At 47.9% G+C, this 27,804-nt stretch overlaps 4 protein-coding genes across 5 annotated transcripts; 1 reads left to right on the top strand and 3 right to left on the bottom strand.

Annotated features, from left to right (window-relative positions):
• Nucleotides 1–958: 958 nt before the first annotated feature.
• Nucleotides 959–4,159, bottom strand: LOC120680289 (F-box/FBD/LRR-repeat protein At1g13570-like). The gene is made up of 4 exons (XM_039961905.1): nt 3,178–4,159; nt 2,540–2,692; nt 2,154–2,433; nt 959–1,276 (listed from the first exon to the last, which is right to left on the bottom strand). Exons 1-4 carry the CDS (start codon nt 4,015–4,017, stop codon nt 1,257–1,259), a joined length of 1,293 nt encoding a protein of 430 aa, XP_039817839.1. The 5' UTR covers nt 4,018–4,159; the 3' UTR covers nt 959–1,256.
• Nucleotides 4,160–4,588: 429 nt separating this feature from the next.
• On the bottom strand, nt 4,589–6,700 carry LOC120680300 (mediator of RNA polymerase II transcription subunit 20a-like). Its single transcript, XM_039961916.1, has 4 exons — nt 6,544–6,700; nt 6,115–6,463; nt 5,459–5,548; nt 4,589–5,039 (listed from the first exon to the last, which is right to left on the bottom strand). Exons 1-4 carry the CDS (start codon nt 6,558–6,560, stop codon nt 4,815–4,817), a joined length of 681 nt encoding a protein of 226 aa, XP_039817850.1. The 5' UTR covers nt 6,561–6,700; the 3' UTR covers nt 4,589–4,814.
• A 10,986-nt stretch (nt 6,701–17,686) lies between these two features.
• On the top strand, nt 17,687–20,983 carry LOC120680330 (thermospermine synthase ACAULIS5-like). Of its 2 annotated transcripts, none has more exons than XM_039961918.1 (10): nt 17,687–17,982; nt 18,098–18,164; nt 18,338–18,432; nt 18,807–18,909; nt 19,055–19,143; nt 19,759–19,915; nt 20,023–20,098; nt 20,220–20,278; nt 20,424–20,560; nt 20,670–20,983. In XM_039961918.1, exons 1-10 carry the CDS (start codon nt 17,783–17,785, stop codon nt 20,746–20,748), a joined length of 1,062 nt encoding a protein of 353 aa, XP_039817852.1. In that variant the 5' UTR covers nt 17,687–17,782; the 3' UTR covers nt 20,749–20,983. The 2 variants fall into 2 exon arrangements, with proteins under 2 accessions (XP_039817852.1, XP_039817854.1); XM_039961920.1 differs by having other exon boundaries at nt 20,659–20,976.
• LOC120680314 (serine/threonine/tyrosine-protein kinase HT1-like) lies at nt 20,557–22,883 on the bottom strand. The gene is made up of 5 exons (XM_039961917.1): nt 22,637–22,883; nt 22,225–22,536; nt 21,620–22,136; nt 21,377–21,519; nt 20,557–21,219 (listed from the first exon to the last, which is right to left on the bottom strand). Exons 1-5 carry the CDS (start codon nt 22,748–22,750, stop codon nt 21,022–21,024), a joined length of 1,284 nt encoding a protein of 427 aa, XP_039817851.1. The 5' UTR covers nt 22,751–22,883; the 3' UTR covers nt 20,557–21,021.
• Nucleotides 22,884–27,804: the final 4,921 nt, after the last annotated feature.

The following is a 27,804-nucleotide window of genomic DNA, read 5'->3' on the forward strand; positions in this document are numbered from 1 at the left end:
ACGAACCTAATGAGTCCTTTGACCGTGCGATTAGATGATGGTTACTGTAGCATAACTGTAGCCAATCATCGATTAATTACAGTCATTAGATTCGTCTCGAAAAGTTACACCCATCTGTAAAAGGGTTTTGCAAATAAACTTTGTTTAGTGCTTCATGTAAGCAAGATTCTTTTCTCGGGAGTTGTGTGCTACTTGTGCTAGATGAAAACCAAACGGGCCCCTAGAGAACCTGAAACGGCAGTCCACTCAGGTTTTTAGGGCCGTGTCACTGTGTCAGATCATGTGACGGCTCTGCTTACGTAATCATGGGTCGGGTTGCCTTCTGTTACACGCCTCTTCTTCCTTCAAAATTCAAATGGTAGTGAAAGCCCAGACCACTACTTAGGGCGCGTTTGGCAAGCTTCGCCTGTAGTGGCTTCAGCTTCGTGCTATAGTAGATGACACTGCAGCGCAACTGTTCTGCACTATTTTTTACTGTAGCAAGAATTCATCACGCAAGCCGAGGTTGGAAAAAGACGAAACAACCGAATCAAGAAAAGGTAGCTTCAGCTTCGGTTCAACACAGGCTACACACAGTGACCAAAGCCGAAGCAACCGAAGCTGGGCCAAATGCGTCCTTAGTTCAGGAACACCGCTATATCTTCTCAACAATGATGATTGCAAAGTGCGCTACTCCTTCTATTCCAAACTATAGTTTATTTCCACTTATCTAAATTTATAACTTATATTATATATATGGATATATACCATATCCATATATATAGTAAAAAATATATATTTACAAAATTTAAAATGATCTATAATTTAAAAAGGAGGAAGTACGCTATTTAAGGATTACGAAATGGTAATGTGCTCTCCCATAAAAAAAAAGAAATGGCAATGTACTCGCATAGAGACCACCACCCCCACACGCGGCAGGCAAAACATTCTGGCGCTCAACTAAACAACAGGATAACCATTCCTCGCCTACTCAGGCCATGTCTGTAAGAGTATATTACTACTTCAAATGCAGAAAATTGTCTGCAATCTCATACAGAACATGAGCGTCAATCCTTAGCAAAGTACTGATAGAACGTCAATTCCTTCTGAAATAGAAGATGAAAACCACGACAACTCCTTGTATGAGTAATTTTCTGTGTCTTTCATATCTGACATTCTGGCCTCAAAAGACCACTTCAAACAAAAAAAGGGACCACCGGCTCATTCAAGTGAACCACTTTCACACATTCTATTAATGCTCAGAAGACGCTCGCCATCTAATAGCTTCCTGCGGCACCTGCATGAGGAAAGCAAACTGTTCAATCGTACAAGTCACCACAGCAACATGAAGCATGCGAAACAAAGTGTGCAGAGCGCCACTGCATTTCCGCATACTGATTATCATCTAGTAGCAGCTGTTAAGAAACTCAGCAAAAGTATATGCGTAGTTCTAGCTGCTTAGCAATTGCGGATGATTCTGTTGTGTACCAAACACTGAAAGTGATTTCCATTTTTACAAGCTCCCTAGATGAATTGTTTCATCAACCTAAAATGGAAAGAGAAATATAGAACTAAAGTACACAAAATGTTCCTTTCTCCTCCCAGTATTGTTCCTATTCCTGACACCATTATCCATGACCATGATCTAACATGAAAGACAGTAAATGGTGAGCATTCCGGTAAAAGAAGACTTTGACATGATTTAAGTATAGACTTTGAGATGATTTTAAGTATAAGTTCTGCCTCATATGTTGAGTGTCTTTCTGAATTTACCCCTAGACAAGGATTATATCGAAGCATAGAGGAAAAAATAATAATCAAAAGCTCAATCTCTCTAGGGCAGACGAACAACAAAACAGCAGTAATCACTTCGGCGGGAATACGTTAATCTTCAATAGCAGTGATGGCTGACTGACTACATAGCAGGTCCCATTCTTCATGGAGGCATAGAAAACTTCAGTACAGTGTGACAGCTGAAGTTCTATATTTCTCACTTACATCAACAGGTCAAACTTTCAGATGTAATTAATCACTCTTGCTGGTATTATAGACAAAATTATATAATGTGAAAATGCACTACAAACTTTCAGAAAACGGAATATGATATGCATAGAAATGTATTAGGATCAAACAAAACACAATTGATATCTGAAATCAAGTTTATAATTTCTTACCATGAAACAGAATCTGAGCTTGAGCTGAGGCTCTTCCGCATGTTACTAACTCATTCAGTGAATCCACATGAGATAGTGAGCAATCATCATCGTGACTAATGGATAATGTGTGAAGAAGCTTAGCTTTAGAGAGAATAAGCTTCATAAAAGACATTTCATTTGGAAGCCAATTGATACCGGTCATCTCCAGAATCTGAAGATTGGCACACATGCCATCAGTCCACTGTGCATTTAGTAACTCCCCATTTGCCTCTATTTTCTGCTCTTTGCCATCATAAATCTGCACAGATGAATGTAGAAAACAGAAGTAAGATAAAAGCAGCAAGATGACCTTCGAAGTCCAAAAATGTAAGTAAGAATATCTGAAAGGCAATGTTCAAAATTACCCGTATTTTAAGTTTTTGAAGGTTTGGAGCTCTCCTTAGGAAGCAAAACACTAACAAAATGGGGGGCAGTTCACAGAAGTGCATGAACAGTTTCAAGCTCTTCAAGTTGTCAAAGGTGCATGGAAGTGTCTCCAGTATCTTAATCCCATTTACCTGAAAAATGGAGAGAACTAAAAAAATAATACCAGAATATTGAAACTGAAATACTGGATGAGAATCTAGAATCGTGGATAGGTTTTTCTTTTATTTTACAGCAAGGGGGCACAAGCTCATATATCAATGGACACGGACAAGCATGGTTCATCTTCGAAAGCAACCTTTCACATTATTCAATATTTGAAGGAGACGGCATTTTACTACACCTGAACAACAAGATGACTCTGAGCCACAGCCCACATGTGCAAACAAGGAGGGAAATCTCAAGTATACACAAATGTACAACTAACCCAATCAACATAATTAGGCTTTAGGAAATAACTTCTTGCAAACATGATCATATGACTCATCAGTGTCCTCATATACTGTCCCATCCTTTCCCATTGTCAGGTCTGAGGCATTTTAGTTGGCTTCTATTTCAATCCAGCCAAACAAAAGACTCGGAAGAGATAAAATGAATATTTGGGAAGAGTAGAACATACCGGTGCATAAAACGAGCAGAGCCTAAGCTTCCTAACTTGAACAAGCCCAGCAAGAAATTTGGCGAAATTTCGACCACCAACATACTCCCACAAATCAATGACAGCAGAGTTCAGGCATCGCAGCTCTGCAAAATTCCAGCCATAATCGATATTTGAGCAAATTGTTATGTGCTGCAGATTGGTTGCCCGGATTTCCCATTCTATGAAGTCGTCCCCAAGTATGCAGACTTCGCATAGTATCAGCTGCTCGAGCAATGGGGATGTCTCAATGATCTCCTCCAGTTGGTACTCCCCGTTCTGCTGTAACCTCACATTGCCAAGGCTTAGCACTTTAAGGTTCGGAAACCCCTCGAAGTCCGGGGGTAGCGGCGGTATGTCGCAGGCGAAGAGGTCGATGGAGACGAGGCGGCGCCAAGAGAAGACGGTGGAATGAAGGGTGAAGAACTTATAGGGGAATGGAGGGCTGAGTTCGAGATCCTCCACGCCGCCGCGGCGGGAGAGGACGAGGAGCCAATCGTCCAGGCGGCGGGCGGAGAGCTCATCGAGGGAGACGTCGAAGCGCCGAACACGGCCGGAGCAGCGGGGGAGGACGCAGTCGACGGTCCAGAGCGACTGCTGGCCGATGCGGGTGTAGATGTCGATGGAGGGGAGCGACTCCCAGCGGCGGCTCCAGGCGCGGCACAGCGCGCAGGTGCGGACGGCGTCGCGGAGGTCAAGGCGGGCGAGGATCTCGTCGAGCACCTCCGGGGGCAGAGAGAGCAGGGCGTCGGACGCCGCCCGCGGCGGCGCGGCCGTGGCATCACGAATCCGGCGCTTCTTGGGAGGGCGACGCGGCGCCATTTCATCAGCGACCGGGCGATGCCGCCGTTCGGTGGGGAGGATTTGGTGGAGATCAGTTTCGGAGTGGTTTTCCTCTCTGTGCGGGCTGCGGATTGCGGGGCAGCGGGGCTATGGCGGGAGAAAATGGCGCCAAATTGTACCCTCCGGCTCCGCCCGTGCGAAAACACTCTCGCTCGGAGCTCTGACGTTCCGACGGCCTACATGTGGGGGCCACGCCTGATGGGCCCGAATGTCAGCAGCCACGTCACTATGGCCCTATGTTAGAGGAACGACTCCCTCTAGAAATTGGGGAAAAGGAAGCAGAAAACCCAAGTCGAAAGAAATAATTGAAGTGATGTCTACATCGATAAATTAAAATACACTTTGATTTAGCGTGCATTAGTGATTAGTGTCATCGGGATCATTTAATCTAGCCGATCATACTGTAGAGCATAGCCGATCATACTGTAGAGCATGGCCAATCATGGTGAGCTCATGAGTCATGAACATTGGGGATCTGGTGGAGTTTCTACTCCAACAGTACTGAAAATGGTATTAGGGCTCCTAAGCTAGACTCATGGATACCCACCTCTGAATAATTGACGATATCATCTGTCCAGTTATTCCTCAAATAAAAAAAATCCAGTTTCTAATTTGTGCCTCAATAAAGACATCAAGGTGGTGTGGCAGCTTAATCAGAAGAGATGAAAGTACAAACCATTTGCATGTCATTACATAAGATACATCTAGTCCGTGCAAATGCTACCCGGATCAACAAGTTATACAGGGGATTATTCTCTAAAGCTTGATCTTTAGAGCTAGCCCCTGACTGTAGCCATGAGCTGCTGCAAGCAAGTCGCATACTGAACTGCAGTATGTTGGAAAGAATATTGATCGGAAAGCCCATATTCTGAAAAGTTCGATTCTACATGAATGAAATGACCAGGTAATGACTTCTTTGCAACTGTTTCCTGCCATATGTCAAAGAAGTCTTCCATGATTGCCCTGGATTTTTCGATGGAAGATAGGGGATAATACTCTACCTGCATACAGAGTCAGAACAAAATTAAAACCAGCTCGCTGGCAAACTAGGGCAACAGAAGCAGAAGTGTGCATGGCAGGCAAGTTCAGATAACATGATGAACTTTTCTGCTATTGTTTTTTGCTCAATTTTTTCTATTATTGCCAGTGCCAGAGAAGACATAGATGCACTTTCAAACTGCAGTCCTAGTAGTGAAGCAAGTGAATCTTGAATCACAAGTTTTTCAAGTAAGCAAAGATACTATTACGTCACACAAAGTTCATCGAGCTTAACAATAAACTCTACCAATAATTATAAGCAGAGGATGTTACTTTACCAAATCTCAAGTTTACATTGTTACTTTACAGCATTTGGCTTGATTTTGATCACAGGACTCAAATGAATACAAGAGAAATTCAAGACAAGAAAAAAGAATGATACCTCCATCATGATTCCTCTCAGTGATTCAGAATTATTAGGAGCACATTTTCCAATCCTCAGGCAGAAATCACCCAGTTGATACTGAAACCCCTGGAGAAAAAGGGTTTATAAGTATCTGAAACCATTGAAATTGTATGCTAGACTATGAAAGCAAAGAGGTTAACATCAGAAAACAAAAAGGAACCCAAAATCCAGAGAATCAGACCTACCACCTTGAGTTTTTCTTTTCATAACCCAGTACTTTAATTTTAGTTGCGATTTTGTAAACACTACCTTGGTTGGTTTAGCCCACCCCAGCTCATATGTGTGTCGTTTGGTGCTTTCCTTGTGACCCATGTTAGTTCCTGTGTTTAGCTCAAGGCCTGTTGTGGCTTTCCTCACGGTGGCAAATACTCTTACAAAATATCAGCTAGGAAATTTGAGCAAGCATAAGATCGAATCCAATATAATCAGGAAGCACAGATTTGTTTCGCTTGGTAAAGGAATTCCCTTGGTAAAGGCAAAGACAGGATGACTGCGTTGCGTCTGATTGACAAATCCAGTTCGGTTTCAAGCACATTTGCACGCTATAGTTCGGATCAAACGAAAACAAGACGTATACGCGCAAATCCCTAAATCTGGGCGTCAAATCTGAAAGCAGAAGGGCAGGAGGCGACCTCGAAGTTGAGGGCGACGCGGGCCTTGTAGGACTGGAGCTTCTCCATGACCTGGGGGAACGCGGCGTCGGCCTGGAGGACGAGGCGCGCCGCGCGGACGATGGAGAAGTAGAGCCCCGGGCGCTCGTGGAGCGCGACGCCGAGGAGCTCCCTGGGCAGGTCGGGGTGCTGCTGCCCCTGCTGGCCCGCGGGCACCGCCGCGCCGTCCCGGGTCATGGCGCGGTAGAAGAAGATGGAGGTCTTCCAGCGCCCGTCCTTGACCCCGCCGAGGGACTCCGCGCAGCCGCACGCCTCCAGGAGGATCTGGCTGTTGAGCGTCACCCCGGGGCTCGGGTGCCAGTGCATCAGCCTGCGCCGCCGAAAAACCGCGGGGGCTGAGGGAGAGAGAGAGAGAGAGAGGAAAGATTACGAGATGGGAGAGCACGGTACCACTTGACGGCGGGCATGGCGTCGGCTCGGAGGGGCGCCGGCGCCGGCGACGACGAGGGGCGAGGGACCGAGGGTTGCGGTCGCGGCAGCTTCGCCGGGGCGAAGGGTGCGGGTACTCGTGGGCCGCCTGGAAGTGGTAACGAAGGGAACCAATTAGTGGGCCCGGAGTACAAAACTGGGCCTGGAGAAGGAATCCGCCGACTTTTAGGCCTCGTTCGGCTGGCTGGCTGGTGGCTGAGCTGATTTGGCGTGAGAGAAAAATACTGCTGGCTGGCTGGTTGGCTGGTGGCTGAGCCGATTTGGCGTGAGAGGAAAACACTGTTGCTGCTGGCTGAACCAGCCAGCCGAACAAGGCGTTAGGAGGAAAAAAATCCTCTGCGGCGGTGCCACACAGGCGCGTGGTGCGACACCGCCTGGATGGCCGACGCGTGTCCACGAGATTCACTCTGCGGGGGAACCAACCAGCCGAGCCGGTGTCATCTGTCCTCGCCCGAAACAAAAATTGAATCGGCTCTCAAAAACAGATAGAGCTGTACCTAAAGTCGAACGATGGCGTCTCTCGAGAGTTCTCTCAGCTACAGTGTACCTGGCGATTTCTCAATCTCCTCCACCGAGGAACGCGCGGAGCGAGCTCTTTGGCGGCGTGCGGCCCTGCGGGGCGAGCTCTGTGGTGGAGCGTGACTCCCCGCGGAGTGAGCCCCGCGGCAGGACGCGGCTCCTGTGGTGGAAGCTCGGCTCGAGCTTTTTGCAGGGGGTGCTCGGCGTCGCCCTCCTCTGTTCCTCCTTCCCTTCCGGCGGCCTCTGTGCTGTTGGAGGGGATGGGGAGCGGAGGGAGAGGCGGCCGTTGTATATAGATTTTGTCTGCCCGCTGGTGGAGTCGTCGCCGGCGTGGACTATATTGTGCCTAGCTTCTCCGCGGAGGAGTTGAGCAGGTGTTTCCGGGCGGCAATGGCGAGGCGGCGGCGTCATCGGCGTTGGGGAATAAGTCCCTTCGGCCTCGTCCCTGCTGCAGCGGCGCTCACTCCGGCGCCGATGCGAGGTCTGTGAGGGTGGAGCCTCCCGTTCCCGGCGTGGAGCTCCTGTGTTGGAGGCAACGGCCGGTGTTTTATCGTCTCGGTAGGGAGGTGAGTACGCTGGCGTTTTGGTTTGAAGATGCAGCGGCGGCTGTGGGTCTGGCGGCTGGTGCTGGTAAGAGAGTGGATCGAGCTCGAGCCCCCCCCCCCCCCCCGACGATGGTCGACGGCGAGCTTTGGTCCAAGATTGTCGGAGCTTGGGGTGCGGCCCCGGTCGACGGGCTATCGGCGATGCCTTTATCTCATCCGTTTGGGTGAGTGTCTACTTCGACTCTTCTCAAAGCCTTGCGGCGATGGAGCTTCGGCGGATCTGGGGAAGACGGCGAGCCGGAGAGGGCGCCCGGCGGGTGGCCGGTGCAATCGGGCTTTGGAGGTTTCGAGATGCAGAGGTTCCTAGGTGCTTCATAGTATTTCTTTTATTTTCGAGGGATCTGTCTGCAAAACAGCTGTCCTCTGTATCCTTCCTGAACGTATCTGTATTTGTACGAATCTATATACTATATTTTTAACTTTAATACAGATATGTTCTGATAAAAAAAAGGTCGAACGATGGCGAGTGCCTTCACGAGCTCAATGCCGCGGATGCATCCAGACTCTAGCTGGGAGGTACAGCAGATCGAGCCCAATAACACCCAGTGGTCTAGGCTTAGCCTCTGAGAGCGGGTGCACCACTCTGTCCGATTCCGTCAGCTCTGGTGACCCTCCGATAGCTCCATGCTCGATCCCGTCATCGTCACGGGCGCCGGTCTCTACGGAATACGGCGACCCCCTCTTGCAGTATAGGCAAACCCTTGTAGTCTTGTACTCTTGTAGATGCGAATCAAGAGAGCGCTCGGCTCAGAAGAAAGCTCGGCTTAATCTGCAAGTGGAGGATATGATGGCTCGGCTGGTTGGTTGGTTCTTGTGGACATGCGTCGGCCATCCAGGCGGTGCCGCACCACGCGCCTGTGTGGCACCGCCGCAGAGGATTTTTTTTCCGAATAAGGAGGCCCAACGATGTGGCCTGCTTTGTGGCGGCGGATTTGTCCGTTGCCATTGTTGCAAGGGGAAAGGGCCCAGGAATCTGTCTGTAATTTTTATTTTTGTTGAGGCTCTTTCTGCAAAGTGTAGAGGGACAGCTCTCCTCTGTATCCCGTATACATTTCCCTTACCTCTTAATACATGTATGTTTGATAAAAAAAACAATGTGGCCTGCTACCTGATCGACCGACCGTTGGGCTGCCGCAGTGGTGTTTATGCAGCGAATTGGTGGACTCAAATTTCTACTACCTTTCCCTTAAAAAAACATTCGACTACCTTTTCTTTTTCTGCAGGAAATTGGCGTATTCGCATTTCACACCGTGCATCTAATTTTCGTTGCACGTGGAACAGGGCCTCGTCTCGGGGCGTCTATATGTCGTTTTAAGCGACTTCAGGCGACAGCATCGCAGAAGCATGGGCGGGCCGCGGGCGGGCGCGCGCGTCAGCATAGCGCGAGCGGCAACGGAAGCTGGGGCCCGGCCCATTAAGCTAATTGGATGTTAGGCCTGCCATTTGCTTCAGAAGTGGTATTTATTGAGAAATGTTCTGATAAAAATTATTTGAAAATGTTCTGTACTTCTGAGTTGTTTTCACAGTTCAAAATTCTTTTGTTTTGGCATGCGGATGCGCTTCAAATTGATCGCTTCATTGCACTATATCCAATGAAGCGAAATTGTTTAAGGATATTTTGTAAATGTTCTGGAAAATTTATTTTCCTAATGTTTCGATAACAGTTCAAATTGTTTAAGGGTATTTTGTAAACAATTTTAATTGTTTAATAATTTACAGATATATTTGTTTTCATAATGCCGCGGTTTTTCAAAAAGTGTTCCGGAACATTTCAAAAGCGTTTAGGAACAATTTCAAAAATGTTCCGAAACATTTCAAAAATTGTTCTGCAGTATTTTCAAAAGAGTTCCGGAACATTTCTATATTGTTCCAGAACATTAAGACAGCTCTCAAAAGTGTTTCTTTTTCAAAAGTGTTCCGGAAACATTTCAAAAATATTCCAAAACATTTTAAAAAGTGTTCTGGAACATTCCAAATTGTCCCGGAACATTTTCAAAAGTGTGCTCCGAAACATTGTCACAAGTGTTTCGGAATATTGTTCCGGAACATTAAGACGGTTTTCAAAAAGTGTTATGGAATATTTTCAAAAGTATTCTGAAACAATTCATAAAGTTCCGGAACATTTCTTTAGTGTTCCGGAATGTTTTCAAAAGTGTTCCTGAGCATTTTCAAAAGTGTTCTGAAATATTTCAAAAGTATTTCGCAATATTTTCAATAGTGTTGGGGAACATTTCTATAGTGTTCCGAAACATTGTCACAAGTGTTTTGGAACATTGTTCCGAAACATTAAGACAATTTTCAAAAATGTTCTGAAATATTTTCAAAAGTGTTCCCGAATGTTTTTCAAAACTGTTCCGGAACAATTCAAAAAAGTGCTTAGGAACATTAAGACGGTTCTCAAAAGTGTTCCGGAACATTGTTGAAAGTGTTCCGGAACAATTTCAAAAGTGTTCTGAAATATTTCAAAAAGTGTTCCGCAGTATTTTCAAAAGAGATCCGAAAGAACATTAAGACCGGAACACTTGTGGGAAACATTTTCCAAAAAGTATTCTGGAACATTTTTATAGTGTTTTGGAACATTGTTCCGAAACATTAAGACAATTTTCAAAAATATTATGGAATATTTTCAAAAGTGTTCCCGAATGTTTTTCAAAAGTGTTTCGGAACAATTCAAAAAAGTGCTCAGGAACATTGTTCCGTAACATTAAGACAGTTTTCAAAAAGTGTTTCGGAATATTTTCAAAAGTGTTCGAAACATTTTCAAAAGTGTTTCGAAAAATTTTAAAAGCGTTTCGCAATATTTTCAAAAGTATTCTGGAACATTTCTATAGTGTTCCGGAACATTGTCACAAGTGTTTTGGAACATTGTTTCGAAATATTAAGACAATTTTCAAAAATATTATGGAATATTTTCAAAATACTTTTTGAACGTTTTTCAAAAGTGTTCCGAAACAATTCAAAAAAGTGCTCAGGAACATTGTTCTGAAACATTAAGATGGTTCTCAAAAGTGTTCCGGGACATTTGAAAATGTGTTCCGGAACAATTCAAAAAGTGTTCTGCATTATTTTCAAAAGAGTTTCGGAATATTTCTATAATATTTTATTGTCACAAGTGTTTTGGAACATTGTTCCGGAACGTTAATATGGTTATCAAAAAGTCTCTCAGAATATTTTCAAAAGTAATCCGAAACAATTCATAAAGTTCCGGAACATTTCTATTTGTGTTCCGGAACGTTTTCAAAAGTGTTACCGTATGAGTGGTTGGCTTAGCTTGCGTGTGCCTGCAGAAGATGATGAATGGTTGCAGAATCAGCCAGTCTGGCCCTGGCTGGCGCTGGCTGGAGCTGGTTATCTCCAGCCCAGCCATTTCAGCTCAGTCGAACAGGCTGTCAGTATTTGCATGTAAAGTATCCAATAAATAGTGTTAAACACTTTATAATGTTTTGAATGATTAAAAAATATTTTTAGGTTTGTTTAGAAATATTTCAGATTGTTTCAAAATATTTCAAATATGGTTGTAAAATATTGCAGATATATTTGGAGAAACATTTCAGAATTGTAAAGGAACATTATAACATTTGGAAAAAGTTCTGAAACATTGAGGACTTTCTTTTGGAACATTTCAGAGTGTTTCGGAACATGCTGATTTCTTTGGGAACATGAAAAATTTCCAATAAATAGTGTTAAACACTTCATAATGTTTTGAATGATTAAAAAATATTTTAGGTTTGTTTGGATAATATTTCAAATTGTTTCGAAACATTTCATATATGTTTGTAAAACATTTCATATATGTTTGTAAAACATTTCAGAATTGTACAGAAACATTAGAACATTTGAAAAAATTCTGAGTAAATGTTATAAACACTTTAAAATGTTCCAGAATTCTAAATGTTGTTTAATACTTCAAGACGCTAAACAGATTGTACAATAGAATAGGGGAAAGCCTCGAGTGACGCAGCGGCGCGCAAAAGCACGCGCGATGAATAAACGCCCCGTACCTAATGCATGAAGGCAAAAGTTGAGACTATGTTTGTTTCCATCAGTTTTTTAGCCCCTATCACATCAAAAGAAATCTTACGGTTTAGGAGTACCAAATAAAATTTGTTTATAATTTTTTTTTGACAGATGAGTGCTAATTTGTGATACGAATCTAATGAGCCTAATTAATCTATGATTTGCTACAGTAATAATTCATTAATTATGAATTAGTATACCTCATTAGATTCGTCTCGCAGTTTAGCCCAGAATTCTACAGTTAGTTTTACAATCAAACTTCATTTAATACTAATAAATATCAAGATTTTTTTTGATGTGACATAGTCTAAAGTTTAGTCCCTGAAACAAACAACTCCTAAATAAAATTAAAGAAGTAAAATTAGGATTAGAAGAAAGAAACGAGAATCCTACGTGTCATTGGTCCATCCTAATCTATTAACAAAATTAAAATAATGGTAAAATGAGGTCTGCAAATTCCATATCACCTCCTGGGTAGAAAATCGAGAAATGAGTAGCTGACGAATTGTACGAGAACTTGTGTTGAGTTAATATGGACCGACCTAATAGAAAGAAAGAAAAAATCGATGCCACGTCCAGCGTACGGAACAGCCGAACAACACAGCGGAACTATTCCCAAAAAAAACACAGCGGAACTCTGTAGCGACTTCTGCGCTTCTCGGCTTCTGGGACGCGATGGCTGTCAGCCACGCGCGCGATAAATAGAATTGCCCCCTCATCTCTTTTTTTTTGGTGAAGCGAAAATGCAGCATGAGACGGAGTTCGCAGTTCGCACATGTCGTAGGCTCGTCTCAAGCAGAGGGCTCGTCTCAAGCAGAGGGCGAGGAGGCAAGATGATAGATGCTGTGATAGCTACTAGCAACTTGGCCGACCGCCAACACGCAGCACGAATCTGCCGGCGAGCAGAGCGTCCGAGGCAGACGGTGGCGGCGCGAGCTTTGTAGCACACCTAGTGCTACAAGTAAGTTTTGCATGCTCAGAGTACTAAATAAAATTTATTTGCAAAATTTTTTCACAGATAAGTGAAACTTTGCGCGACCTAAAGTCGTGCTGGGACATCATAAAAGGTCGTTTACTTCCTGACGGCTTTACGTGCACCAAAGGCAACCTTACAAGATATTGACGCAAGGCGCAAACAGTTTCTTTGGGCCGGCACAGAGAATTACGGGGCCAAGTGCAAGGTGAATTGGACAAGGGCTGCACGATTGAAAAAGAATGGAGGCCTAGGTATCTTGCACCTCGGCAAATTTGCGAGAGCACTCCGTCTTCGTTGGCTTTGGCGCGACTGGAATCCTAAGGGCAAACCTTGGGTCGGCAGTGAGTTTTCTTGCAACGAAACAGATAAGCACCTATTTGCAGCAGCAACCACCATCAAAATTGGGAATGGGAAGAAAATAGCCTTTTGGAATAGTGCTTGGATGCAGGGCATATGTCCAAGGGATATGGCACCATCTGTATACACTATCTATAAGAAAAAAAACAGAACGCCACATGAAGCGCTGGCTAGAAACACTTGGATAAAGGATTTAGACCTGTTACACCCATCCTTCTCTGCATAGCTCATCATAGAATTTGTGCAGCTCTGGAGAATAGTATAAAGGGTGAACCTCACTCCGCACATCCAAGATGAAATATGTTGTAAATTTAATGAGTCGGGCCAGTTTTCAACAAACTCCGCCTACCACGCACAGTTCCAGGGGGCAATGAGCACCAACTTCAACCAGATCATCTGGTCGGCCCGGGCACCACCAAAATGCAAATTCTTTAACTAGCTAGCGGTACAAGATAGAATTTGGACGGCAGATAAACTGAGCACAAGAGGCTGGGCATATAACTCAACCTGTTCACTTTGCCGTAGCTGTCCGGAGACAAGAATTCACCTTTTCGTCGATTGCAGGTTCACCAGGCGTATTTGGGCCGCCTTATCCTTTTGACTTGGGGAGCCGTCTCTGCATCCGACAAACTGGACTTGCACAAACTTGGTCCACGAGTGGTGGTCGGAGATGGCTGTGATAAGAGGAGTTTCGCGCAAGGGTTTAAAATCACTTGTCATTCTCGTTTGCTGGGAGATTTGGAATGAGCGTAATGTACGTATTTTTAACAGTACAGAAGCGCCTTCTTTTACAGTGGCAGAGAAGATTAAGAGAGAGACTTCGGCTTGGATTCTGGCAGGGGCGAAGCACCTGGCGTGTCTAATTAGTGAAACTAGAGTTTCCTCTAGAGAGTTCCAATGCGTGCTCTCTATGTATAGTGTAAAGTTTTGTTGCTGTTTCAGTTTTGTACTCTAGATTTTGCCCCTCCTTTTTAATACAACAGACAGCTCTCCTGCCGGTTCCGTTTCAAAAAAGAAAAGAAACTTTGCGCGACGAATCTGATGAGTTTAATTAATTTATGATTGACTAGTAATGTGCTACCGCAATAATCCTCAAATCATGATGTCAAAAGTTTCATTAGATTCGTCTCGCGAAGTAGCGCAAGAAATGTGGAGTTAATTTGGTAAACTGCATTTATTTAACATTCATAATTAATGGTCAAATTTTGCTACAGTAATCTAGTGCGCAGCTCTGGAGTCAGGAAATTCAGAGGTCTCCGGCCGGCGTATCTGCTTGGGAGCACGCGTTCAGGGACTCGAGCTGTCTCAGTTTTTCTGTCATATTTTTCGATCAGGCCCGGATCTTCGGCTGGATGACTGTTTTTTCCCCTTGACAAAACAGTGAACTCCGTCTGCTCTGTTGCCTTTTCTTTCCGAGCAGTTCCCCGACAATATCCACCACAAGCAGTGGTGGAGCGAGGGGGTGCTCCAGCCCCCCTACTCCCATGGAACCCATGGGCCCCCAACATTTTTAAGTATGAGTGAAGAAGAGAAAGAAGAAAGGAGGAGGAACAAGAAAAAAAGGAAGGAGGGAGGAAGAAGAAAGGAAAATAAGCCCCTTCAATTTGAATTCCAGCTCCGCCACTGACCACAAAGATGAAGAAAGCACGCGTGATTATTTCAACTCGAGTCGTGTTGGCACGGCCGGCGAATGATCGATGCAGGCCTCGCGCGCAGGATGGCTATATGCGCCTATGCCGGAGCTCCCATTGCCCGGCCGGCGGACAGGATCATTGCCTGCCTTTTCCGACCAGGCGGCGTGACTGCGCGAGTAGTGGGCCTCGAGTCTCAAGTCCAAGTCACAAATGTGATCCGATCCTGCGGAGGGCATGCAGGAGCGTTGTGGATGCGGGGCACGCGCATAACTGAACAAGTGCTGCGTGCTAATGCAGAGATCTGATCAGTGTTCGACACTGAGCTGACCACCAACAGCAAGCAAAACGTACGTACACGCCGCGCGCATTGCAGATTTGCAGTCGTAGTGCTGCGTGATTGCAGTCGCGGAGCTGTGGATCAGCCCGAAGGCTTCCAGATGATGCATGGTCGTCGTTGACGATGCAATGGCGGCCCGAGCTAGTGTGGTGGTTGAATCCACGTCAGTCACAGTGCTGGTGCTCAGCTAATACGCTTGTTCCCTGCCACTAACCCATCATCCGCGACGTATTATTGTTCGAGCGAGCGACAGAATAATAATGGGCCATTTTGGGGTTGTGGTTTGGCATCATGCTTCATGCATGCGGAGAAAAAGCAGCACTGCATGCTAAGATATTGTGTGATCTGCAGACGGCGACAGATCTACCGGATGCATGCATCAATGCATGCACGCGCGGCAGGGGGGTGAGGAAGATACTGTGGCAGGGAAAGGGTACAACAGGACGCCCGCCCCCCGGCCCTGGCGCAGCTTCCGATCGAGCCCGGGGCCAGCACGGCATGAGTGTTGAGTGATGATCGGTCGTTTTTATATTTTCGGGCGCACTGCCAAGGTACGTGCAGGGACAGGAATGGTGGCCGCAGTTGGCCAAGCAGAAAATCGCCGGCCGGCCGGTGTGCGACACTGTGCGACCAAACTAATAATGACCAAACAGGTGGCGCATCATCGATCAGGATAATAACCTCGGTGGTGAGCGCCTGCGCCCTCTTTCCGCACGCCGAATAAAACTCAGCACGGCACCACCACCACCACCATGGCCAGGGCAGCGCAACCGCGTCCAAGCAGCGAGGTGGTCAATGCCGACAGCCACTCCACTCGTGCTGCCCGGCCACTGCACGTCTGCACCTTACCAACTTATTGTTACCACCGAGTGCTCCATAAACAAATCGCGGCAGCAACGTCGTCGTAGCAGCGCCGTGAAAGAAACCCGCCGGCCGGCTGCCGCGGAATAACCACCCAACCCAGGCGATTCTTGCGCCGCCGTGGTGGGAGAACACGGGCCGGCTTCCAAAAGAGATCGAGTGGATTTCCCGGCCGGCTTCCGCTCGTTTCTTCTGGCCGTGGTGGGTCAGTGGGTGCGCCACGACCCTCGACGATCGCTCGCGTGCGCGCGCGCCACATCGCCGGCCGCCTGGTGCGCCGCTCCCACCCTCGACCGAGATTGGCTCCGATCCACCAGCTGCGTCCGCCGCGCGGAGGAGCCTCGCGGTCACGTCCCGTTGGCTGCTGGCAATGCATGCTGCTCGCGTTGGGGCACTCCGCACTCAATCCAGGGTCACAATTATTCTTCCCACCGAGCTCGCGGCGGACGTATCCGGACACTCCTCCTGTGTTTTTTTTAAATAAGAAAAAAAAATCTGATTTACACTCTTGAATTATCGAAAAGTCTAATTTTCAACTTTCAACTAAAACTAACCGGATAACATGCCATCCAACTGTTGAAACTGAACAAATTTATCCCTTAGGATGATTTTGAAGGTTGCATTTTTTTTATAAAAAAAACTAATTATATCTAAAAAATTAAAACTAATTCATTTAAATCAGAAAAATATGACACTAAGATCTATTTTTTTTCTCTAAAAATGTAACATGTCTATTATTGTTCCATTTAGTTATTAAAAAATAATAGGTATAACTACAAGCAATCAAACATTATGAACATAACAAAAATAGATCTGAATAACCGACAAGTACTATGCCGATAGATAGGTTAATTTTTTAGAAAACTTTTGATACCTATTTCGTAATTCTTTTACTTAAAAAAATTTCTTATGAATTTTTTAGTTTAAAGTAGAATATTTTAAATTCTTATAAAATAAAAAACCATCTTCAAAACCACTCAAGGGGCTAAATTTTTCCGGTTTCAACAGTTGGAAGGTCTCTAGTATCCTATTTCGTAGTTGAAGGTTGAAAATCAGACTTTTGTGATAGTTCGAAGATGTAAATCAGATTTTTTTCCTAAAAAATATAGTATTTTCTTTGAATCATGGTACAACAGAAACCTCAGATCATAGAGGATTCAATGACTCGAACTCATATGGGCAGGTTTCTTCAAACAAACCTACTCAGTTTAAATGAAAAAGAAAAGAAAAACTAAAATAAGTAACAGATAGGTTGATTAGGTTCAATTTCTTATGTTTCTTAGACTCAGTTGTTGGTTCCTAGTTTTTGAAAACCTATACCCTTCTAAACAAGAAAAACCAAACCAAGTACCGCTTTAAGGACTTGTTTGGATGGAGACTTGGCAGGCAGCTTGCCGGCCAGGCAGCCATCCCAGCCCCAGGCGCTCGGACGCCTGGGAGCGCTGCCTGCGCTAGGCTGCTCTGCTCAGGCTCCATCCAAACAGGCCCTAACTGAATGAACTTTGCCCACCACTGTCCCGGGCTCCCAGCTGCTGTAATTCTCATTCCATGCCATGAATAAAATCAATAGTATATTTTTGAATAAAAGCAATAGTATATTTTTGGGACGAAATATTTTTTGTTCAAATGAAATACTATTATCGTGGGACCTTAACATGTGGACCCTCCCTTGTCTCTGCATTTCACGCATGAAAGAGGGTGGTGCGACATGATCTCTGTTTGGGACCCACTCATCTCGTTCCAAATTTCCAATGCTCCTCCATATAAATCACACCGCCAGCGGACTCACGTCGTCGCACACAAAACGCTCCTACCTAGTACTCAGTACTCGCATCAGACGAGCCCCGATCACCTCCCTGTCTCATCTACCGCGACTAGACAGACGACGAACGACATGGTAGGCGCCATGCCGGCCGCCGAGGCTCTGCCCCGCGAGGTGACCGCCAACGGCTACGGCGGCGGCGCCAAGCACCTGCAGCTGCAGCTGCAGCTGCCGGCGCCGCAGCCGAAGCAGCAGCAACCTGCTGAGCCGGAGTGCAAGTGGTACGAGGAGGATATCGACGACGACCTCAAGCTCTGCTACGCTCTCAACAGGTGAACGCTGACAACACATTCGCACGCATCCACGCGACCGGTGATTCGATTTTGGTTTCCTTGAGAAGAAGAGGTGGTTTTGGTGACTGATTTTGTTGTGCTCCGTCCGATCCAGCGTGCTGCACCGGGGGGCGAGCAAGTACCAGGAGATCGCGCTCCTTGACACCAAGCATTTTGGCAAGGTGCGTTCACATCAACTGGCCGGCTAGACCGATCAAATGCCATGATTCATGTGTGTTTCTGCAGAGATTTTTCTTCTTTCTCTTTGTATGTTACTAAGCTAGCTAGTACCTTTGATCCTGTAGACGTACGTCTGCATGTATGATCTGAACACTGTCAGTGACGCATTGTTCAGGCTTTGATAATCGACGGCAAGATGCAGAGCACGGAGATGGACGAGTTCATCTACCACGAGTCCTTGATACACCCACCGTTGCTGTTCCACCCAAAGTAACCATGACCACTTGCGGAAAAGCATTTCTGCTTATTTCTCTCTTTTTTTTCGAGAATGTCGGCCTCAAATAATTCGCACCAACTGAAAAAAGTTCAAATTAAGGAATTCAGAAGATTTCCGTACTGAGAATTCACCGTCGTTCTTCGTTCTCTTAGTGAAATATGAATAATTTCTGATCGTCCTAGTTTTTCTTTTAAAAATAAAATAAAATAAAACATGTCTGGACACGCATTCATTAAAAGGAAGTTGATCGTCCTAGGTTTAAATCTTGAATAAAACATGTATTTTCTATTCCTAGCCAACAACATTTCCACACGTTGATAGCTGAGTAACAGCATGCGCTGATCCTTTGCTGGTGGCTTGGCTCCAGCCCGAAGACCGTGTTCATCATGGGAGGTGGCGAGGGCTCCGCGGCGAGGGAGGTCCTGAGGCACAAGACCGTGCAACGGGTGGTCATGTGCGACATAGACCAGGTATACAGTAGGGCAGCACTAAGTTCAACAATAGCCAAATTATTCTCATGGAAAAAAAATAAAAACACTTAGATACACGCATGCACGCACACAATTTAATGTTGTTGCGCAACTACCTCATGCTCTGTTGCGTATGCACGATCAGGAGGTAGTCGACTTCTGCCGTACGTACCTGACGGCGAACCGCGAGGCATTCAGCAGCGACAAGCTCTGCCTCATCATCAAGGACGCCAGGTGCTTATATACATCTCTCTTTTCATAAACTGAAAAAGACGGTATTAGAGCAATTCTAGTAGGGCTACTAAGAGCAATTCCTGACTGTCATCTCCATATTTGTTCGGTGGGTGCAAAAAATTGATCTCCAGCAGGCCTTTCAAATGGGCTGCCATTTTGATAGGCCTTCCAAATTTCTCCCCCCACCCCACCAATTTGGTGGCCCTCTATTTGGGCTGCCAACTATGAGCCCTCTATAGAAGCCTAATTTACTCAGCTTGCTGGAGTGGAGGCTCATATTTAGATGAGTAAAATTTAGAAGTGGGCTTGTAAATAGACATTTGCTCACCCAAATTTAGAAGCCCTATTGAAGTTGCTCTTACCGTCGTTCTCCACGAATTATCATCACTTACAAGTGGGCCAAATAAAAAGTATAGCTTCCTCGTGCAGTCGTGCTACTGTGTATGTGTAGCTGGAGAAAACGTCATGATTAGTGCTCTCCCTGAAACAAAAATTTCACATATCTGCTTCTGTATCGAATTTAACAAACACTGAAGCGGCTGAGTTCATGGTGAGCAAGCCCGTTCTGGTTGATCCATGCTTATACTAGCATAACCATTCGTGTTGTGCATGCAGGGTTGAGTTGGAAAAGAGCAGCGAGAAGTTTGACGTGATAGTAGGAGACCTGGCAGATCCAGTGGAAGGAGGCCCCTGCTACCAGCTGTACACCAAGTCATTCTACGAGCACATCGTCAAGCCCAAGCTTAATGACCATGGCATCTTCGTCACTCAGGTGCCGTACTCCATACAATAGCCCTCCTATGTCAGAAATCATGCACAATGCTTACGAATCTCAACATGTCAATCTAATGGGAAACTGTTGATGCTCGATCCCCGTAGGCTGGACCAGCTGGTGTTCTCACTCACAAAGAGGTCTTCTCATCCATCTACAACACCCTTAGACATGTCTTCAAATGTGAGTACTGTTACTTGTCTAATTGTCTTACTGTTTTTTTTTCTCCAAGCACCAATGTGTTCATACGAACATAGGACCATATTGTATCCGGCCTCTGTCTAAACCTTTACTTGTGCTGCAGATGTTCAAGCTTACACTGCTCATGTTCCATCATTCGCAGACACCTGGGGCTGGGTCATGGTACTCGCACTGTCATGAATTTAATCCCATGTTATGTTCAGTTTCGTTCAGTGGCGACCTATAGTGGTGTGCCTAAATGGGGCGAAGCAGGGCCCTGTTGCCTGTCTTTCTAAAAAACAAACCCAATAATGTGTTCGCATTTCAGGCTTCGGATCATCCATTCGATCTCAATGCCCAGCAGCTCAACGAAAGAATCAAAGGCAGGATTGTGGGAGAGCTCGTCTACTTGAGTGGGGAGTCCCTAATTTCCTCTACCACGCTGAACAAAAGTGTTCATCAGTCGTAAGTAGCGCCTTTTGCTCACTTCATCAGGCACTTAGTAGGTTATGACAGTGCATAGTCAGTATGCTAGTTCCTCCAATGATTTGCCTTCTTAAAAGAAAAATTACAGGCTGTTGAATGAGACTCATGTGTACACCGAAGACGATGCCAGGTTCATTTACGGGCATGGAAGAGCATGCTGCGCTTGAAGCCTCGCACCTGTTCTTCCGGTATCAGCGCCTTCTCCGTTAATGCAAGAAATGTTGTCATCTAGTTGTAAATTAGCTGCTCTGAATGCAAAATAATAGCAAGGAGATTACTGCTATGTACAACTTGCCAAGAAATTTCGTGTGCTACCAGAAGTCAGAAATTCAGAACTATGAAAGTAGTGCAACCAATAAGTGAAAGCTCACCGGAATTGGCTGCAGTTTCCATTTCTTTCCATTTCCCTCTCTTGCAAACAAGTAAGCCTATGCATGACTCTAGTTTTGGTATTGTTCTCCGTGTTGCACAATCTGCTGTCTGATTTCTCGAAGCGCGGAAGTTATTGCGGCAAACGAAGGCCGTCTTGAAGGTTTTGCATCCCAGGTTCGGCAGATGAGATCAATCAGGCCAGTAGGATATCCATCGCTCTCTGGGAGTTGAGGCCTTAATTTTCCGTCTGCTACTCCCAGCGCAATCTGCAAAACGTTCATGCTTGTTAGCATAGTCAACTAGGAACGAAATTTCATCTGAATCAAGGCTGTCCTAGGTGAAATTTACATATCATTTTCAGGAAGTTTGAGCACCTCATCCATGTTCTAGAGATTAGCACATCGAGATGCAATTTGAGTTTACCTTACTCGGCCCGTAGCTTGTATCGATGTACGGATGCTCTGCAGTTATCAGTTCATTCAGTATGATGCCGAAGCTGTAGACGTCGCATTTCTCGGTGTAGGGTTCGCAGCGAATCACTTCAGGAGCCATGTACACATAAGTCCCTGAAATACATGTTTTAAAGTTTTGAAAAACAATACAATTAAAAAAGTCAAATAAAAACTTCCTTCGGTCACAACTGGCGTTTCGCCGTGATCTTCTTACCCGTTTCGCCGGTGAGCGCCTCCTTGCCGTCCGGCAGGAACCTGGCGTGGCCGAAGTCGGAGACCCGCGCGCGCAGCTCAGCATCCAGGAGGACGTTGCTGGGCTTGAGGTCGCGGTGCACGACCCTGGGCGTCTGCTCGTGGAGGTGCCGCATGGCCAGCGCGATCTCCAGCGCCCTGCTCACCCTGTCCACCAGCGGCGGCGGCGAGGACGACGCCGCCCGCGGCCGCCGCCTCCTGCCCCCGTGCAGCCACTCCCCGAGCGTCGCGCCGCTCAGCAGCTCGGTCACCAGGAAGCAGCTCCCCGGGGGCCGCAGGCACGCGCCCATCAGGCGCAGCACGTGCGGGTGCCGCTGCCGCGACAGCAGCTCGGCCTCCTGCGCGAAGAAGGCCTCGGCGCCGGGGTTGGTGACAAGGAGCTCCGGCCGCACCCACTTCACCGCCACCTCGAGCCCGCGCCACGTCGCCCTGTGGATGTCCGCCGTCGTGCCCCGGCCTACCACCTCGTGCAGTTCGATCTGTTCCGTGGCAGGTCAGAGCACGCCGGGGTACGGTCAGGCATGTCGTTCTGGCGTGAGTTCTTGATTGATCTGATGATCTCCTTACCTCTTCCGGCGCGACGGACCAGCCGTGCTCCACGGCGAGGCCGCGCGTGGCGGCCAGGTACGGGTCGCACGGCGGCGGCATCTCCGCTGTCTCGTTCGTGTCGTCGTCGCCGGCGGCGGTCGGTGCCGTCTCGGGGTCGGCGCCGCGGTGCGGCGAGTGCTGCTGCGCGCCGTCGGATATCAGGTGCAGGAAGCTGCGGTCCTGGGCGACCTCGAGGCAGAACCGGAGGTACCCCTGCGTGCTCTCGAGCCGCGCCTTGTACGTCTCCGTGAGATCCCTCTGCCTCCCGAGCTCCTCCAGCAGCTTGGCGACCTTGGCAAACGCGTCGCGGCGCGCCGTGTGCAGAGCAGAGCATGAAACAACCGCGAAACTGCGCAGATCGTGATGCGAGCGAGACGCGTGCCGTACGCACCTGCTCGTTGGGCTGGGGGTTCGACGGCTGCGGCGGCGGCGAGGAGAAGAGGCCGGCGAGGCGGCCGCGGAGGCCGCGGTGGTGGTCGTGCCGCGGCTGCGCGTGGTCGCTCATCGGCGTTGCTTGTTAGCACTGGTAAGCCGCGAAGAACAAACAAGAGGGGGGGCGGCGATTGTTTACTGGAACTCTTCCTGCGTGCAGGAACAAAGCAATTCGCGTCGAGCCGGCCGGCCGATCGGTCGGCGAACAGACAAGAGCAGCGGCGATTCGTCCAATGCGTTTTTTTTTATCAAACGTCCAACGCGGTTTGGGTGAAACTTTTGGAGTTTCGTTCTTGTAGCACAGCACCACCCGTGGGCCGTAGCTCACCGGCTGCATGACGCGCAATGCATCTTGGCTGGACGTACTCGTGCCAAGCCTGATTGCAGTTGCAGTCACTGGGCCGAATTCTTGATTTGGGCCCGGCAATTAGATCAAACATTTCCCGAATGAGCTAGTATGCAGAAAATCAAGTTTGTTAGCGCGCCCCACCTAGCCAACCCGACCATAAAACCCAGATGTTATAGTGGAAGGGGTGGGGGCTTTTATCTATAGTCCATCATCCCCCCTACGGCGTGCGAGCCCGGCGTAGCCCGCAGCAGGTTCTAGTGCCCGGCGTAGCCCGCAACAGGTCTCAGCACACGAGAGGCGCAGGGGAAATCGCGCAGCGGAAATGCGTGGCCGGGTGGGTTCGAATCCGGGACCTCGGCTCTGGTACCATGTTAGCGCGCCCCATCTAGCCAACCCGACCATAAAACCCAGATGTTATAGTAGGAGGGGTGGGGGCTTTTATCTATAGTCCATCATTCCCCCTACGGCGTGCGAGCCCGGCGTAGCCCGCAGCAGGTTCTAGGGACGTGGTCGAAGCCCCCTCCCCACCTCCCCCAGAACACAAAGAATCTGTGCCCATTTTGTTTAAGATTAAAAAAATTGATCCATCGGGCGTCGCTCTTCCAGGCGAACACGGGGGGCGCCCTTGCGGCGCTGCACACTCACCCGCCGTAGCCGCCGCCGGCCGCCGCCGCCGGTGACCGTCCGTGCGGCGGCGGCGGCCAGCCCCCTAGCTGAAGTTGGCTCGGCTCGGCCCCCTCTCTCTCCTTTCCTCCCCATCCCCCTCCCTCACTGGCCTTTGGACCTCGCCCCGCCGCCTGCTGCCGGCGCCAGATCCGACACCTCCCTCGCAGTATCTGGCGTTCCTCGAGGTGGATCTGTTGTTTCCCCTCGGGTTTGCGCGCTGGGCCGGCGCAGTCGCCTCCGCTCGCCTCGGGGTCCTGTGCCTGGCCGCGCCTCTCTCCGGGTGCGCTGCCGGCGAGGGCCATGGCTGTGCCGTCGCTGCCTCCGCTCAGGTGGGCGCAGCCTGCCGCTACCCCCTAGTGACGGCGCTCTGGCGCTGTGGCCGCGCCACGCGGTTCTGCTGTCGGGGGCCGTGGTGCCTGGCGGGTCGTCGTCTGGCGTGCTGCCTCCAGTGGTGGTCGCCGTCCTCGTGACGGTTTGTTTACCGGCCACTGGCTTCTGGTGTCCGTTGCCCGCCCCTGGTGGCCGGTCGTCATGCTTTCCTTCTTGGTCCTTGGCGCCGAGGAGGGAACGTGGTGCCTTGGCGTTCGTGGCTCTGGTGGCTCTTCGGCGGTCGTGGCATTTGGCTTGGTGGGATTCCTTGGCTCCATTTCGCTCGCTTCGCCCGACTTCTGTGGCGTCGCGTTCTTGAGGGAAGGTAGGGGGTTCAGGCGAAAGCCATGCCCGCTTGTGGGTCGATGACGACGACGCTCTCGGGCGCTGCCTATCTTGTTGAAGGCGTCATCCGTTCCCCCTTCTTCCCTCCTCTCCGGCAAGTGTTCTGGGTGAAAACCTTGACCTTTTGGTCCGGCAATGGTGGTGCCAGTGGCGTCACTTCCTCCCTGGAGGCTTTGCTGTCTGTGCTTTGCCGGCTTTGGGGCCATGGGCTGCTTACCCTACCCACCTTGTTCAAATATCACGATGGTTGCCACCGTCACCTCACCCTCCGATCCTGCCTTCGCTTCATCTTCCTCGCCATCACTATTGGTTGCTCAGGTCGCTTCAGTCTGGCGGATGCTTTGCCGCCTTGCTGGTTGAAGTTCGTTTAGGTGGATGCTTTGCCACCTCTACTTTGTTCGGAAGGATGCTTTGCCGTCGGAGTTTGCGCTCAGTGGCGGAGGCAACGGTGGGTCAGGGGGGGCTTGAGCCTCCCCTACTCCCATTGGAGCTATGGAGTCCCCCTGGAGCCCCTCCATGAATTTTTTGTGCTACATACAAGGGGGAGGGGAGGCTGGAGGTGGAAGACGACCCTGTCCAGGTTGCTTACAAGTTGAGCTGATGATAGATTATGGCAGCCCACTTAAAGAATCACCCAGTCACTCAAGCCCAACTGTCAGCCCAAGGCCCAACCTGTAAACCGCACAAGAGCAGAGCAAACCCACTATCCTGTCCCGCATCCATCGCGCATCGCGAGCTCGGAGGAGCGGCGGCGGCGGCGGCGGCGCATCGCGAGCCCGGAGGGCAGAGCACGGAGCACGGCGGCGGAGGGCGACCAAGGGGCGCCGGCAAGCACGGGCGCGTCGAGTGCCAGGCGCGCGCGCCGCGCGGCGAGCAGCAGGTGGCCCGTGGTCGGCGGCAAGGCGCGAGCGGCAGGTGGCCGGCGGGCGGCGTCGAGGCGCGCGCCCAGGCGCCGTGAGGCGCGAGCAGCAGGTGGCCAGCGACTAGGCGCGGCTGCGCGCGGCGCCAGTGCCGCGGACACGCGCTGCAGAGCAGGCCAACACCCAGCAGGGGCCAGGCGCCCAGCGGCCAGCCAATTAGAATTAGATAAGTTAATTTTTTGTTTCGCTTTTTGTCTCATTATCCTGTCCGTGAGTCTATGATTGATGATTCAATTTCCATTTTCATTGATTCAATAAATTTGATTCATTGATTAATATGACAGACTTCAGAATGTGAAAAAGAATCATACACATATTTTTCAAGTTAAAGTGATTTAACTCCACATACTAATGAGACCACATCTCAACCAAAGAAATCTAGAACAGAGTTTAGTCATTCGGATTAATTGGGGACTCTGGAATGTGCAAACCTATTGATGATTATCAACCTGAAATTAGAGATTAAGTAAAGAGGACATATGCTTTGAATGGTCCAACTCAACCTCGCGATCTCATGTTTCCTTGTAAATGGATGAGTGGTGAATTTAGATCTTTTCAGAAGACTTGGTTTGATGAATTTGATTGGCTAGAGTATAGTGAGTACAAGGATGCATCTTATCGCTTGTATTGCTATTTTTTCTTTAATTCGGCAAAGACTGAAAAGTTTGGTAGTTCGGTCTTTGCACATCAAGGTTATGTGAATTGGAAGAAAGCTAAGGATACTTAAGCACAATCAAGACTTATGTAGAACCTAGGCTAAAGTGTGAAGACTTTATGAACCAAAGGACAAATGTGGATAGAAAATTAGTTGAAATAAGCAAGGAGGAAGAAAAACGCTATGAGATTCGTTTGACAGCTTCTTTAGATGTTGCAAGAAAAACGCCGTATCTTATTGCCTAAAAAATTAATAGTATGCTTTGTTCTACTCTAAATTTGTAATTTGGAGGTCCATATATGTTTGACTAATCAATTATGTCTATTTCTATAGATTGCTTCTTCGGATGAATAATGAGTGTCACCGTCACATGCGGCGTCTATTAGTTTTTTTCGGTATGGTCGTATCCTTTATTTTTCATGATGTATTTCGCGATATTCATCCTCTATCGATGTTTTTAATATAAGACTACTTTAAACTATGGCATGGATTTCAATATGAAATCCAATTTCAAGAAGTTGTAGTGGCATGGATCCAACTGACCCTTTAAACTATTATATTTGTCTTTTATGAGGTGTTCTAGAGATGCTATATTGCTGTAGCGTTTTTTTTTCAGCGCCTCCTAATTTTTTTTTCTGGCTTCGCCCCTGTTTGCGCTGTTCGTGCCTATCGGTGGATGCTTTGCCACCTCTCTTGGCTTGAGCGGATGCTTTGCCGACGTGGTTCATCTTCACCTTAGCGGATGCTTTGCCGCTGGGGATCTTGGTGCTGCGATGGAGACTGTGCAACCATAGTGTCTTTGCGTTCCTTTTTGCAGGATTCGGTTGTAGCTGTGGTGTGGGTTCCTTTGGTCTTTGGGTGGAGCGCGTTGTCCTCGCCGTGTTGCTTGCTGTTGTCTGTGTTCTCGCTTGTGTGTTCTCGCTTGTGTCTGTATTTTTTTAGTGTTTCTCTGTTTTTAGTCCATTGTGCTCTGGTGTCGGTTAAGCTTTGTTTGGCCGCATCAAGTTTGTGGTTGTAACTGCTTTCTTCTTAATGAAAAACGTGCTCAGCCACGGCCGCGAAAAAAAATTGATCCACCGGGGAAAAACCTCCCTAAAGGTATTGTAATTAAGATAGAAGACAACCTTGATCACGGCGAGGGGATCTTTTAAAACGCCAGCCTCAGTAAATTTGCTCCGAATATGATTCAAACCCGGGCCTGGGTGCTACTCAGGGTGCTCTAACTGCTATGCACATTTCATTTAAGATATTGCTTTAAAAATGGTGAAAAACGTTGGTACTTGCAGGATGGAAGAATACATTCTACCGAGAGAATATCTAGGTATAGTAGCACCGGATTGCAAGTTGAACCAAAAAGTTGGGTTAATAGAACTTGCAACTAACCATCTAGTGAGATAGTGGGTTGTGAATTCAAATACGCCATCAACTCTTCGTATATTGATTTTTTACCCCTATTTGGTTTCTCCGTGCTTAAACTTGTGTTGAACTCCAAAATTTGCATGTATGCAACTAGATGCATGGCTGCATAAATATTGTATAATATTGCATATACTGCAAGACAACACTGGAGAACCAACCCCAATTTAACAAAGTTGGTGTGCCTGGCTTCGACGCCGTCAGGCCATGCCTGGCCTGGTCCCGCGCAATTTGTCCGCCGCACAAGGCATGATCACTTGATCAGGCGATGGCAAGGCTGAGCTGTTCAGAGGGGGGGGGGGGGGGGGGGGGGGGGGCGGCGGTCGCCGGCCGCTTCACCGTGTCTCCAATAATTTAGCTAGCCAACCTTGGAAGCTCCCTGACAAACTTAGCTCCAGAGCAAGGGT

This window comes from Panicum virgatum, chromosome 2K, assembly GCF_016808335.1.
Source record: "Panicum virgatum strain AP13 chromosome 2K, P.virgatum_v5, whole genome shotgun sequence".
Classification (NCBI taxonomy): domain Eukaryota; kingdom Viridiplantae; phylum Streptophyta; class Magnoliopsida; order Poales; family Poaceae; genus Panicum; species Panicum virgatum.